We start from the raw sequence: 15,017 nt of genomic DNA on the forward strand, positions 1-15,017 counted from the left end.
CTATCCAACATGTTACACACACATTCCGCTCTAACCACTGCCGGCTACTGTCCTAGTGCTTTATAAGCGTGACTCCATCAATCCTCGTGACAATGTTCTGAACCAGGAACTACTATTATCCCCATTTGCAGATGAGGGCACGGAGGCACTGAGAGGTAAGGTCACTCACCCAAGGCCACACAGCCAGTGAGGGGCACAGAAAGCAGTGTGGCTCCCGAGTCCACGCTCTCGGCCACCACCAGATGCTGCCTCTCCCAGCAATGCTGCTTCCCAGCTGGGAGACCCTAGGCAAGTCACTTTGCCTCTTGGAGACTCAAACGCCCTGCCTATAAAGGGGAAAAATAGCACCTACTTGATGAGGTTGTTGTGGGGATGATCAATTCCGTGGCCAGTGTAAAGAGCTGGTATACAGCTGGCACATAGCAGGTGCTCAGTGAATGGAAGCTGTGAACATCATTTCTACTATTATTTGCTAGGGTTGTGGGAAGCCACGAGTCAGAGAAGGAACTCTGGGGACAGGACACCTGAGCTCTCGTCTTGGCTCTGCCACAAACCTCCCTATTGTCTCTGCTAAGTCACTTCCTCTCCCCGGGCCCCAGTTTTCTCATGTGAAAAATGGGCCAGTCAGGCTTGTCCTCCTGGCTCACAGGTGGAATGACCCAGCGGGAAGGGCCAGGGGCTGCCCGTCTCTTCATCCCACCTGGGACAGGTGAGGAGTTTCTGGGGAAGCCTTTGTGGGGCCTGAACCTAGCGCCCGGCTGCACCAGGACCGGGTTGCATTTGGCCAGCAGCTCCTCTGAAGCAGCCACCCTGGCCCCTCGGGACCCTGACCCCGGCCTGGGCACTACAAAGGATCGATTGGCCCTGGCCTTGGGGCCCTGATTGGTCCCGGCTGAACAGAGCAGACAGCAAGGTCATCTACAGCCACAGGCCCGTTCCCCAGCCCCAGTCCATAGCTGCCTCGTGCAGGGAGGTGGTGGCTCTTCTGTCCCCAGACAGAGCCCGTGAGTGACAGCCCAGGTGGAGGAGCCCGGAGCCATGCAGAGTCTTGGGGCCCTGCTCTTGCAGCTGACCGCCTGCCTGGCGGTGAGCGCCAGCCCCGTGACAACGTTGCCTGACGACATCCAAGTGCAGGAGAACTTCGACCTGTCTAGGGTAAGGCTGGCCTCTCTGGCAGCAATGGAAGGGTGTCCGAGCGGCTGGGCCTTGCTGGGGGGGGAGGGGCAAGTCCTAGGCCCCGGGCTCTCAGTCTCCCCATCTGGAACTCCACGCGTGGGTCCCTCAGGGCCCTTCCTGTTGCCCAGACTCTCAGGGATTTGCTGAAGCTACAATGCTGCATGCACCGTTCTGTGGGCCTCCAGGCTGACATTCTGAGTCAAAGGTCCTCACGTCTGAACCTGCCTCCTCGGGTTCCCGTGCTCTGGTTAGAACCCACCCAGAAAAGGCTCGGTGCCGACTGCTGCCCTGCAGCCCCCAGCAGCACCGAGGTTTTTGTGACCCTCCACCCCGCAGCCCTTCGACCTTCAAGTCCTCACCTTCAAGTCCTCGTAGCATCTCTGTTAGCCCGTCCTGGGTCCTCTGCCCTATTAGGGGGAGACGAGAAGCACGACAGAGGTCATGGGATTAAGAGGCCCAGGCAGGGCGCTGTGTGTGGGGAGTCAGCCCTCCAGCCCCAGCTCTGCCTGAAGCGCTGGGTGACCTTGAACGGGGCCTGCCCCCTCTACCACCATCCTGGGTTCCGTCAGACCCTTGTAGCCGTGTTGGCCTGAGGACTTTGCTTATGTTCAGGGTTGAGGAAGGGCTGTGGAGGAGAGGCGTGAGGAGAGGGTCTCTGGTGGTCAGGGATGGCGAAGGGTCTGCAGGGACCTGAGGGCCCTTTCAGGAGCAAGAGGCGGCAGGCGTGCCCTGGGTCAGACGCAGCTTAGGGAAAGGAGATACTTCCTAACACGGAGGTATGGGCTGTGTGCAAGGTGGTGAGCACCCTGTCCCCGGAGGAGGAGAAGACAGGACTCCTGCTTTTGGGGAGTGGTGGTTGATGATGACCTTAGGGCCTGGAGATTTGGACCCCGTCCAGGTGAGCAGCCCAGATCCTGCATCTCAGCAGAGTCAGGCCCTCTGCCAGCGAGGTGGGGCCCAGCTGCACATCTCCTTCCTAAGCTGGCCGCAATGCCTGGAATTCCTCCATCAGGGCTCCATCCGCCCTGGAAGCCTTGTAGCCTCCAATTACCTGTAAGACAAGGATGATCACTTAGAAGGAGAAGTCACTGAGAGGAGGGAGGGGGACAGATGTCCTCCAAATCTTCCTCGAGGTCCAGATCCTCAGAGCTTGTGGCTGCCTCCTAGATCTACGGGAAATGGTTCCACGTGGCCGTGGGTTCCACCTGCCCGTGGCTGAAGAGATTCAAGGACAAGATGACCATGAGCTCGCTGCTGCTGGGAGAGGGCGCAACAGACAGGGAGATCAGCGTGACTAATACTCACTGGCGGTGAGTGGGGACCCACCTCCACCCCACCCCCTGCCCTGGCTTCCGTCACCACCCCATCCTAGAAAGTGACAGGTCTCCACTTCCAGCCAGGACTCGGCCCTGAGCTCCAGACCTCTCTGCCGCCCTCCAGCAGGGCAGCCCTTGCTAGTTGTCCCACCTCCACCTCAAGGGCAACGCCCCCAACACTGTGCCTGCTTTCCAACCTGCTCTTGCTCCTGGGGTGTCCCTTAGCTCAGTAAGGGCACTTCTCCCCCGCCCCCATCTTGGAAAGCTGAGTGGGAGGCGGCTGTCCTAGACTCCTCTTTCCACGGCCACGGCCATTCAATCCATCATCAAGCCCTGTCCCTGCTCTTCCTAAATCCCTCCAGTCTGTTCACTTGTCTCCTCTTCACCGCCACCACCCTGGACCAAGCCACCTCCCTTTCTTTCCTGGTTGTCTACAGTAGCCTCTCTACACTTCTTCCCACCTCTAATCGCCAACTTTCCATCCAATCCTTTCGTCACTCGGCAGCCAGAAAGACCTTTCAAAGACTCAAATCTGCTTAAACCTTTCCAGAGCTATCACCATTGGGAATAAAATTCAACTCCTTCAACATGGCCTTCCAGCCCCCCCTGCCCCCGACCCCCAAGCACTCACTGTTCCCTGCCCCACTCTCTGCCATGTATTCTGTGACCCACCCAAGTGGACCTTCTTTAAGTCCCTGGAACCCTCCATCCTCTGGACCTTTGCATCGGATGTTTCTTCTATCCGGAAAACCTCTCCCCACCTCCCTGTGCTAATTCCTATGGATCCTTCAGGACTCAGGTTCTTTGTCACTTCCTCCAGGAAGTCCTCCCTGACTCCCCCCAACCCAGGTTCAGGTTACATGCCTTCTTCTGTGTTCTCGGAGCACCTCGGGCTCCACCCCGCCCCTTGTGGCAATTCTCACACTGACTGCATCTGCCCCTGGCCTGCCCACCCACCCCACTCAATTATAAGCTCCATGAGGGGACAGGGTCTGTCCTGCCCTCCTCTGTATCCCCAGCATGTAGCACAGTGCCTGGCACATAGATGCTGCTCATTAAATATTAATAAGATAAATAATCATCATAGTAACAATAATACCTAATAAGTGCATAGTGTTTACTCTAAGCTTTTTGCATATAGTATCTCAGTTGATCCTCACAACCACCATGTGAGGTAGAAGCTATCATTATCCCCATTTCTCAGATGAGGAAAATGAGAGAGAGACAAGAGAGACACAAAGTAATACATGAATTAATGTGTTAATTCATCATTCTGACTTCACGGTGCCTAAGTATGATGTGCAGATTTGCTTAAGGAAGCTGATTTTTAGTGCTGGGTTTACCAAGAGGTTAGCATGGATTAGTCCCTTTTTTTCTCTGTCCCTCTGTTCCCTCATGTGAAACTTGTGTCTCCCAGGGCTGGTGTGAGAATTAAACCAGATATTTGGAAATGTTACTTTCCAAATTAAAAAAAAAAAAAGGCATTTAGAAGGACCCTGCAGGAGAGTGGGGTGTCAGGACCATGGTCTCTGCCAGAAGTTACCTTCCTTTTGGTTTGTTCATTTCCAGGAAAGGTGTCTGTGAGGCAATCTCTGGGGCTTATGAGAAAACAGGCACTGATGGAAAGTTCCTCTATCACAAACCCAGTAAGTTGAGTCAAAGGAGACATCTACAGTTCCCTCCTTTGCTAAAAGATACCTGATGTCTTAAGCTCTCTTTCTTTCTGCCTCAGCCCTCTCTGCCCCTACAACTTTTCCTCCCATTTTTCTGCAGTCATCTAGCCTCCCTCCAAATGTCCCCCTCCTTCTCCTTCCCTCTCTCCTTTCTTTTTCTCTCTCTATCCCTCCCCCCGCCCCTGCCCTGCCATGCACGTGCTCATCCAGAATTTGAGTGATGGTGCTGAATGCTGAGGATAACATCAAGATTTCATCAGTTCTCGTGTTAGGCATCTGCAGTCAGCTGATAACAATTTGCTAAGCATCTACCATACACAGTGTGTATGGTGCCAAGTGATAGAGGGACTTGGACATGAATTTAATCATTAATCCAGCAGATGTTTACTGAATTTGCTCTATGCATCAAATAATCGTGTCAGGGGTTGAATGTTTGGGTAGATGAATGGTTGGATAAATAAATGAGAGAATTAAAAAATGGTAAGTGAATATAAGTATGATGGTAGATTAGTGGGGTAGTCAATCAGTCATTTAATAGATAAATTGATGGATTAATGGATGGAGGAAAGGAGGAAGGGAAGAGGGAGGGAAGGGAGGAAGGAAAGAAGGAAAGAAAGGAAAAAAGAAAGAAAAAGAAGGAAAAAGAAAATGGATGAATTTATGGATTGATATATGATGAGGATGGATGGATGGAATGACGGTGGTTGAATTAATGATGAATATATGGAGGAGATGGATGGATGGAGAGAGAGAGAGAGTGAAGGTGGATAATAAATATATGGAAGGGATGGGTGAACAGAAGGATGGATGAATAGATAATGTGTGGGTGAATAGGTGAAGGATCTCAGGCTAGAAGCCTTCTGACCACTGATCTTTTTGTCTTCCTGCATCTTCCATGCAGAATGGAACATCACCATGGAGTCCTATGTGGTCCACACCAACTATGATGAGTATGCAATTTTTCTGACCAAGAAATTCAGCCGCCGCCATGGACCCACCATTACTGCCAAGCTCTATGGTAAAGGCCTGGAACATGATACACTCGTTGGAGCTGCGGGTGGGAGGAGACCCGGGACTTAGGGAAATGGAGTAGGGAAGAGCAGGGAGTTTTGCTTTTTCCTTCTGACAAAACTCCAGTTAAGGGAAAGGTGAAAACATTTATTCTCCCTAGAGGAGGTAGAGCTCAGTCTCCCATTTGAGGTAGAATCCTCTTCTTTTTTTTTTTTTTGCGGTACGCGGACCTCTCACTGTTGTGGCCTCTCCCATTGCGGAGCACAGGCTCTGGATGCGCAGGCTCAGCAGCCATGGCTCACGGGCCTAGCCGCTCCCCGGCATGTGGGATCTTCCCGGACCAGGGCACGAACCCGTGTCCCCTGCATCGGCAGGCGGACTCTCAACCACTGCGCCACCAGGAAAGCCCAGAATCCTCTTCTTTTGATCTTGAAAATTCCAGAGAATTCCAGGGCCTTCGGGTCCTTAAAAGAACCAGTGGAAAGAGAGCTGTGTGGGGAGTTGGGAGACCCAGATGGGGAGCCTGGGAGAGACACCTCCTCCTCTTCTGGAACTGAGGTTTCCATAAGGGTATCGAAGAAATGGAATTGGGCCAACAGTTTTCAAACTTCCCCGAAATGAAACTCCCTGGGCAAAATAACCTCAGGCCCTGACGGCCCAGGTACCTGTGGTTCTAGGAGTCTCTCCTGCTTCCTACTTGCAGGACGGAAGCCACAGCTTCGGGAAACCCTGCTGGAGCAGTTCAGGGAAGTTGCCCTGGGTGTGGGCATCCCTGAGGATGCCATCTTCACGATGCCCGACAGAGGTAAGTGACACCTCCACCCCACCTCCCGTTTCTGTCCCTGTCTTATCCTTCACGACCCCCAGAGCACATCTTCCCAGTCCCTGGGTCTTTCCCATAACCCTCTGAGATAAGCTGGGCTACGATCCCCCTCCCCTCCTTTTTTTTTTTTTTTTTTTTTTTGCGGTACGCGGGCCTCTCACTGTTGTGGCCTCTCCCGTTGCGGAGCACAGGCTCCGGATGCACAGGCTCAGCAGCCATGGCTCACAGGCCCAGCCGCTCCGCAGCATGTGGGATCCTTCTAGACCGGGGCACGAACCCGTGTCCCCTGCATCGGCAGGCGGACTCTCAACCACTGCGCCACCAGGGAAGCCCTCCCCCTCCCCTCTTTATAGAACAGGCAGCTCGGGCCTCTGGATTTGCTCCAAGTCACACAGCATACCTGGTGAAGCTGAGAATAGACCCAGTTCAGCGTTCCCTCTGCTGCCACCTGTCCAAGTTTGGTTATAGCCAGAATCCATGGCTACCTCTTGGGAGGCAATAGAGCGTTGGGGTTAGGAGCCTGGGCTCTGGAGTTAGAGCACCAAGGTTCAGATTGAGCTGGGTGGCTTCTGGCTGGTCACCCTTCCAGAGCCTCATTTCCTCATCTGTAAAATGGGGATAATAATGCCTCCTTTAGAAGTTGCTGTGAGGAGTCAATGAAATAAAGCCATTAAATACAATAGCGCCGCACTTGGTGTCTAGTAAGTGCTCAATAGATATCAGCCGTGAAATGCTGGTTGGGGGTGGAAACGATGCAGGTTGTGACGGTAGTGCAGCCACCAGTCTATCACTTTTCCAACAAATGACCTGCAGCAAGCCATGGGGGTGGAGCCACCCATGAAGTGGACTAATGCACGAGACAGGTCCCAGCGCACGTCCCGCCTGACACGTAGTCATTAGCTCTATGGAAGAAACAAAGCCTGTCTGGGTCTGGGATGTCTGGGTCTCATTCCCTCTCTCTCCTGTCCTCTGCCCTAGGTGAGTGTGTCCCTGGGGAGCAGGAACCAGCGCCCACTCCACTCTCGGTGAGTACCTCTGCCCCCCACCCCATCCCCACCCTGCCCACTTGGGCCCTGCTGTGCTGGTAGGTGGGGTCGTTGAGAGAAGGCAGTGATGGGCATGTTGTGCCATTGGGCTAACTGCTGCCCTATCTGGATGTCACTTTCCTCATCTGTGAAATGGGGTAATTACCTTTACCTTCCAGGTGCTAGAATCCAGTGACATGTTAGAAAAGGTCTTAGCATAGTGCCTAAAAGCAGTGACATACTCAATAATGAGATAATGATACTCAATACGCAATAAACGAAAATAAAATCAATGGATCCCTAAAAAACGCAAATCCGAGAGCAAGCAGCTTCTCAAACCAATGACTCTCCTGTGCTGCCTTTTGATTTGAGGGGCTTCCTTCTTCTGTTTTATTTTCCTGCCTTTTGCCATATTAAGTCTTCATTCTTTCTTTCTCTGATTATTTGGGAATTATATATCCTAATTTAGTCTACTGCTGTGTGTGTATATATCTATACATGTGTATGTGTACGTAAGTACATATATACATGTAATATCTACTTTAGAAACATATTCTTGAAAATTTGAAAAAATACAAGAAAGCAAAAAAAAAGACAATAATGTCCTTATTCCTACATAGAATTAACACTGTTAACATATTATTTGTTTGCTTACATATTTTTTCGAGAAAATTACCATTGTTATTATAAAACTAACATACGATCAATATAAAGAATCAAAACAGTGCAGTATAAAGGTATAAAAAATAAGTTTTAAAAAATTCCACCACCCAACACCTACCAGCAGTCACATTACTCCGGTAATCTTGACCTGCATACACCTGGAGAGGGGCAGACCTGCATACACCTGGAGAAGGAAGGTTGGATAGAGAGAGGAACAGATTTAAATATGCTATTATTAAACGGAATTACATTACAGATGCTATTTCCACATTTTAAAAGGCATTCCTTGTAGTTTTACTTGAATTTAAAAGGGCCCTGGGGAATTCCCTGGTGGTCTAGTGGTTAGGACTCCACACTTCCACTGCAGGGGACCCGGGTTCGATCCCTGGTCAGGGAACTAAGATCCCACAAGCCATGCGGAATGACAGGGAAAAAAAAGCCCTGAAGTTTGAGGTTTTAAAAAAAACTTCAAATAAATATTTATTATCCACAAGAGATTTACTTCTTAAAGAATGCTCTAAATAAAGTCAAGGTTATGAACTACTATTTAAGAGGTTGGCATCGCTATGTATACTTTTAGAGAATATCTGTTGTCTGCAAGATTTGGAAGACAGACATCCTCACTCCCAAACTTGGTTCCATCTTCTCTTCCCTTTTGCTTTTACGTTGTCCAGACTGATACCATCCCCATTCTGCTGTCACCACGATTCCCAGACATCTAGTAATAGTTCTATATTTTAATGGAGTCTACATTCACCCTTAGTGAATATAACACAGCTTGTTGAGTTATTATTCCTGAGTTATTATTTCTATTCATCTCTTAGTGCCATTTTTTTTTTTTTTTTTTACCAAGTGCTGTTTTCAAGGAAGGTTCATGGGTGTTTTAATCCCAGAATTCTTCCCTGTTTGAGAATGTCTGCTCATTTCCTTCATCCTTGAAGGATGTTTCGCTTGAGTGTCAAATTCTTAGGTCATGTTTTCTCTCCCTCAGAAGAAGCTTTGTGTGCATTGCTCCACTGTTCTCCCACACTGATGATCGCGGCAGGGAAGCCTGAGGCCAGCCTGATATTTCTTCTCCTTGGAAGCAATTTGTTTCTTCTGCTCAGATGCCTGGACAGACTTTCTCCTTGATAAGAAGTCAGCATCTTAACAAGGCCATGTCTTGGGGTTGAGCGTCTATATCGAAACTTCCTGGAATACACCGTGCTCTTTCCATCCACAGATGACATTTCTACTGTATTTCAGGAAACTCTCTTTCATGATATGAAATTCATCTTCTATTCGCTTTGTTGAGTTTTGCCATCTGGCGAACACTTGTTCTCTCATCCTGGAGCATCTTTATCCTCCATCATGTACTAGCTTTTCTCAAATTGCTTTTACTTGCATCCACTGGGATTGTCTCTTCTATGACAATCCTTCTATTTAGCAGCATCTATTCTTTCTGCTCCTTACTATTCCTGATTTATTCACGAGCTCTGAACTGATGTTGTTTTGCTTCTCAATTTGTTTATTTAGGCCTGGGTTCTCTCTTCGTCTTATTCTGTCAGCGTTTACCATGTCATCTTTGAATCTTGTCTTAATACGTGCAGGTTCTTATTATGTAATTCCATAACTTGAGGCCAAAGAGGGATTTCCTTCTGCTTCTTGAGTTATGTTTTCTTCTAGGCTGGGTTCCCTACATCTACATACATGGACGGAAGAGACAAAGGGAAGGTTGGGCAGAGGAAGAAGGAGAGCTGCAGGGCAGTCACAACAATGCCTCAACCAACCCTATAGGGAGCTCTGGAACCAGGACAACCCTTGGGAGTTGTCCCATGATGGGGCCAAGGGATGGAGCCTTAATACTCTATGTTGATCAGTCTGGGAAGGGAGCACGATCTTGAATGAGAGGGCTCCCTTAGCTGAGGTAGTCTCCAACAGGGGCTGACAGTGGGTAGCTGGGAATATAAATCCATTGCGGATGGGAGGACTTGGCAGTTCATGACCATGTCCACCACTGGACTCTTGGGCTCTTTCTCTAGTTCAGGCTACTTATTCATTCATTTCTGAAGTGGGTCTGGATAGTTTCTGTATCAATTCTTTTTATCTGACTCCTGCTTAGTCCGTTTTAGCTAGATTTTCTGTTTATTCTGATATGGTGGCATGGAGGTTTCATTTATTCCTTGGCTCTCTTCCTGCAAATATGAGCTTAGTCCCCTCCCACCCGAATTTAGAGTAAGGTCTGGGTATTTTGTGTTCCATTCACTTTTCTGAAGTCCAGAGTTGGTTGGAATACACTCGCTTTGCATTCTCTTTGGAAGGACTGATAAATATCCTATGGGGATTCATTCCACCTAGTCAGAGCTGGCAGCAAGGTACATCTGCCCTCAGTGACACCCCCTGGAGCATTAGATTGTGTAGCCCCAGAACCTTCACTTAGAAAGAGTCAGGCTCTAGTCTATTTTCCTCTTTTTTTGCCCAGAATCATTTTCACTACTCCTCTATCAGAAGAGGAAAAAGATAGGGTTCCCCACAATTTTTTTCTCTCAGGACTTGGGAGTATTAGGGAGAGTTACCAGAAATTTGATGACTTGCCAGGACTGGGAGTTGGAGGGCAGGTCAGGAGCTGAACCTTGCTGACCTTCCTGTTCAGCTCCAGATTATTGGATCGAGAGCTTTAGTTTTTCCTTTAAATTGTGCCCCTTTCCTCATTTCAGTGGTGTTGATCAATACTTGGGGGCTGGGATTTCTGAATTCATTTTTTTTGCTGATGGCTCGGTTTTGGAGAGGGTAATTCTGAGGGAAATTTCAATCTGCCATCTTAATCCAGATGTCAGCTGAATTTGTGCTTCTTCATCCATGTCAAGAATGAAACAATAACTGATGACTTCCCTTGCAAAAGAGAGAAATGCAGCTTACTTTTCGTTTCTTCCCTCCAGGCTTCCCACATCCTCATTTTTGTGGATATAATCTGAGATTGATGTTTATATTTTCCACCTTTTGTTTGGAGAATTACTTTTAACATTTACATTAAGTTGAATGACCATTTTAACAACAATTTAACCTCAACTCTCTATTTTACTGGCTTTCTAGTTTACCATCATTTCTTTTCTACCACATCATGCATTTTCTTGTATTTAGATTCCCTTCTCAAGTGGTGGGAATATTTCTGTAAGTAATTGTTTTCTGGAAGGGTACATGGTGGAAAACTACAGGATCTTTGCATGTCTGAGAATATCTTTCTGTGTTTATATCACATGATCAACAGCCTGGTTGAGTGGAGAATCCCTGGGTTACAACCATTACCCTCTTACAACCTTTAGATATTGCTCTGCTGCTTCTGTCATTAAATGCTCTCGTTTACTCTGAGGGCCACTACTAGGCTGTTTATCCTTTGTCTCTAGGAAATGTTGAGATAGGACTCTTCATTAATTTTCTCTCATTCCCTTTGAGCCCTTATAATTGAACAACTCAAGTCTTTCCAACTTGGAAAACTTTTCTTCTATCATTTCTATATTGTTTGCCTCTCCTTCTAGAATTCCTATTCTGTGAGTTTATTTCTCATAATCTTTAAACTGCAGCTTATTATCCCTACTGTGTGGTAACATTCAACAAAATCCTTTTCATCTCCAGTAACTTTCTACTTCTCCCATATTATTCATCTACATAACTGTGGGCTCCTGTTAATGTTGATGCAATGCCATCTTGAATTTCATTGATGGTTGAAGTTTTCTTCTGCTTCTTACCTACACCCTGTGTTTAGTGGAGATATTTCTCCAGCTCAGTGTGATTCTTCTGAGCCGTTGCATTATTTAATTCGTTCCATGATTTTTCTCTTTTCCTTCATCCTCACCAAGGAAGACCTATGTGCAACCAGCTTGAGATGGGTTCTGGTAGACAGTGGGAGTCCCTGATCACAGCTTCAGTTGCGCCTTAAAAGGAGAAGGGAAAAGTTGAAGGTTACTACAGTTTTACCTTTTCAGATTCCAGGTCTCACCTGTGGGCAGGAAGACTGCCTGATGGCCGGCAGTGTCCCTGCTCCTCCTTCTGTAATTGTCCCGGGACTGTGCCTCAGTGCACTCTGCTCCCAGAGATCCTTTTGACAGCTTTGGCAGCCTGCCCTGCTCTGCAGTCCCTGCCCCCACCCCCATATCTAAGAGTATTAGGGTCAACTCGGGGTCCCTTCTTACTCTCCACATGACTTTTCCACTGTAAGCAGTTAACGATGGTCTGGTCAGCCCTTCTTGCAAGTCACTCCCACTCCCACTCCCTTGTGTAGAAATGCCTTTTAGTTTCTAGTATGGGAATGCTACTCTTCCCTGGTTCCCAACTCTGGGTTAGGTTTCTTTTCCATTATTATATTCCTCTGGGCATTTCAACTGGAAGCTGGATATGTAGGTATTGTTCTGTCATTTCAGACCAGAAATCTATCTTGTGATGCCTATTCTGGAATTCAGGTTGAAGCTTTTGGGAAAACAGGCCATTAACCGATCTAGTAGTGTTTCTGTCTACACCCTGATCCCCAAAGCAAATGGTTTGTTTATATATTCCAGGCGTATAGGGGAGCAGCAGTGGCTAGGTCCCTGCAACAGCTTCTTCTCTTTCTTCCCCCAGAGAGCCCGGCGGGCTGTTCTGCCCCAGGAAGAGGAAGGATCAGGGGCTGGACAACTAGTAACTGGTTTCGGCAAGAAAGAAGGTAATGATCACCCCCTTTTTTTAATCCCCTTCTGCCACACTGCAGAGAGGAAGGGTCCACAGTTGGCTCATCCCAGCTGCCCTCATCACCGTGAAGTCTTTCTTATTTTTCTGCTAGAATCAAGGACTGAGCCTAGAAAGGGCAAATCCAGTACTCTGCCCTGTGCCAGCGGTTATGGGGGGAGAGAGAGGAGTGTAAGGCATGGTCCCTGAGCTTAGGAAGTCTCAGCTCCACGATGAGAAGTGAGTTCTTGGCCTGTCTGTATCACTATGTGGCCTCCCAGCCATGGCTTTCTCATCTGTACAATGGGATAACAGCCTGCTGAGCTGACCTTAAGGGCTCTTGTGGGAGCACATGGGCAAGAACGTGAGAATGCCTTTTGTGATTGATAACATGATCACTTTCCAAATCTCTCAGCAAACACTGAACCCTGACCCTGCTCCACCCCAGACACTGTGCTGAGCATTGGGGTCATGGAGACAAACCACCCACATCTTTTTGGACCTTCTGGTCTAGTAGAGGAGGCAGTCAAGGAAGAAAGTGAGGGACCCAAAATGGAGGGTCAGCTAAAAGGCTGGGGGAGCACAGAAAATGGAGGACGAGGTGATCAAGGAGGACTTCCTGGATGAAGGGGAATTCATGCTGTGTCCAGATATGGTTTTAGGGAGGAAGGCATTCTAGCATTCTAGGGGCAGGAATGACGAGAGCAAAGGCACGGGGGTGGGACGTAAGGCAGAGGTCAGGCTGGCTGGCATGGGTGCTGGTGAATGTATCATCAACTACTATCCTTACAGAGTCTTCGGGCAGACAAGACCAACACAGGGGATGTTGGGTCTCTGGGTCGCTGGTCACTCCCCATGTAATGGAATGGAATGAGCATGGGTTTTTGGAGTCCAACAAATATGGCTTTGAATTTCAGCTCTGTGTAACTCTGGGCAAGTCACTTTACCTCTCAGGGAGTCAGTTTCCTTACCTTTAAAATGAATTGAGAATCGTTCCTCTTAATGCAGAGATGAAAACTAAATGAGATGATACCTGTTAAAGTATCCAGCCCAGTGACAGGTACACAGTCAGCATTCAGTGAGCACTGCTGATCTGCCCCTCCCCAGATTCCTGCCAGCTGGGCTACTCACAAGGTCCTTGCCTGGGGATGATTCAGAGGTATTTCTATAACGGCTCATCCATGGCCTGCGAGACCTTCCACTATGGTGGCTGCATGGGGAACGGCAACAACTTTGTCTCGGAGAAGGAGTGTCTGCAGACCTGCCGGACCGTGGGTGAGTGCGGCCCCACCTCTCCACCTCCCCCTGCGCCCCCCAACCCTGTCCTCCAGACAGACCACCTGCCCACTGAACAGGCAGCTAAGAGAGGATACTCCAGTGGTGGAATTCCAGGGCAAGTTTCCTGAAGTCATAGGAATTGCACACTTGGGTATGGGTGACCCTCGGCACGTATGTCTTCTTGTGGTCCCATTTCTCAATCTATAAAAAGGGGTCTAGGTGTTGTGGATGCGCAGGGTCCCTGGCTCAGGCCCTTTGCTGGGTGTCTCAGGTCAGCAATCATAAGGACTTCCAATGCTCTGCACCTCCCTCCCACTCCACAGAGGCCTGCAATCTCCCCATAGTCCCTGGCCCCTGCCGAGGCTCCACCCAGCTCTGGGCATTTGATGCTGTCAAGGGGAAGTGCGTCCTCTTCAACTACGGGGGCTGCAGGGGCAACAGCAACCAGTTCTACTCAGAGAAGGAGTGCAAGGAGTACTGTGGCATCCCTGGTGAAGGTAGGAGGCCCGACAATGCCAGGCTGGGCCTGGGGGATATGGGGGTCCAGGTGGGGGAGCCCTGGTAGGAGGTGAGGGTCTGGAAAGCTGAGTTCTGTACTCTGTACCAGGTGACCAGCCCATCCACTCTCTGGGCCTCAGTTTCCCACCTGTAAAATGGGGCCAAGCCTGAGGCCTTACCCCAGCTGGGATGGGGCACCTGGGTCCAGGCAGAGGGAAGGCAGGACAGGCTGAGTGGGGCAGAACTGGGCTCCAATCCCGGTATTGCCACATTTGGGCTGGCCACACTGAGTGTCAATTTGAGCCTGTTTTCTCTTTTGTAAAATGGGACAAAGTACCTACTTCACAGAGCCTCGCACGGTCCATATCCATCTAGCGGCAGCCGTTACCAATAATGGTGGTGATGCTATAATGATAACAGGAATAGCATTCCAGGGAACAGCAGCCATTAAAGATTTCTGTGCCTTATCTCCCCACTGGGAAAATGGTACCTAAAGTAAATCAGGAGGCAAAAAATCAGATCATTCTGTGGAACGCACTCTGGAGATAATCGAGTCACTCCGCAAGCAGAAGTTTCTGGCCTCAGGCTCAGGCTTAAGCTCAGCCCAAGCTGCCGTCCCTCCTCTATGAGGCATCCCCATCCCCTGACCGTCCTCACCCACAGACCCTTGGACGACCCCACACCTACTCCCCAAGCCTCTCTGTGTCCACAGGAGATGAGGAGTTGCTGCGCTTCTCCAACTGAGTGGCCCACAGGCCAGAGGTCCACAGGCCACAGGGAGCGCGAGGGCCAGTGTCTACCCCAGGGTCACGCGGCAGGTTCCAATAAAAAGCAAACTGTAGACTCCTGAAATTCCATGTCCTGATGATTCATCACG

At 49.2% G+C, this 15,017-nt stretch overlaps 1 protein-coding gene across 1 annotated transcript; it reads left to right on the forward strand.

Moving 5' to 3' along the window:
- Nucleotides 1-1,038: 1,038 nt before the first annotated feature.
- On the forward strand, nucleotides 1,039-14,884 carry AMBP (alpha-1-microglobulin/bikunin precursor). The gene is made up of 10 exons (XM_060101883.1): nucleotides 1,039-1,155; nucleotides 2,344-2,486; nucleotides 4,062-4,138; nucleotides 5,067-5,183; nucleotides 5,880-5,981; nucleotides 6,978-7,024; nucleotides 12,281-12,362; nucleotides 13,472-13,639; nucleotides 13,966-14,139; nucleotides 14,853-14,884. Exons 1-10 carry the CDS (start codon nucleotides 1,039-1,041, stop codon nucleotides 14,882-14,884), a joined length of 1,059 nt encoding a protein of 352 aa, XP_059957866.1.
- The last annotated feature ends 133 nt before the right edge of the window (nucleotides 14,885-15,017 follow it).

The sequence above is a fragment of the Mesoplodon densirostris genome, chromosome 6 (genome assembly GCF_025265405.1).
Source record: "Mesoplodon densirostris isolate mMesDen1 chromosome 6, mMesDen1 primary haplotype, whole genome shotgun sequence".
NCBI classification, from domain to species: Eukaryota; Metazoa; Chordata; class Mammalia; order Artiodactyla; family Ziphiidae; genus Mesoplodon; species Mesoplodon densirostris.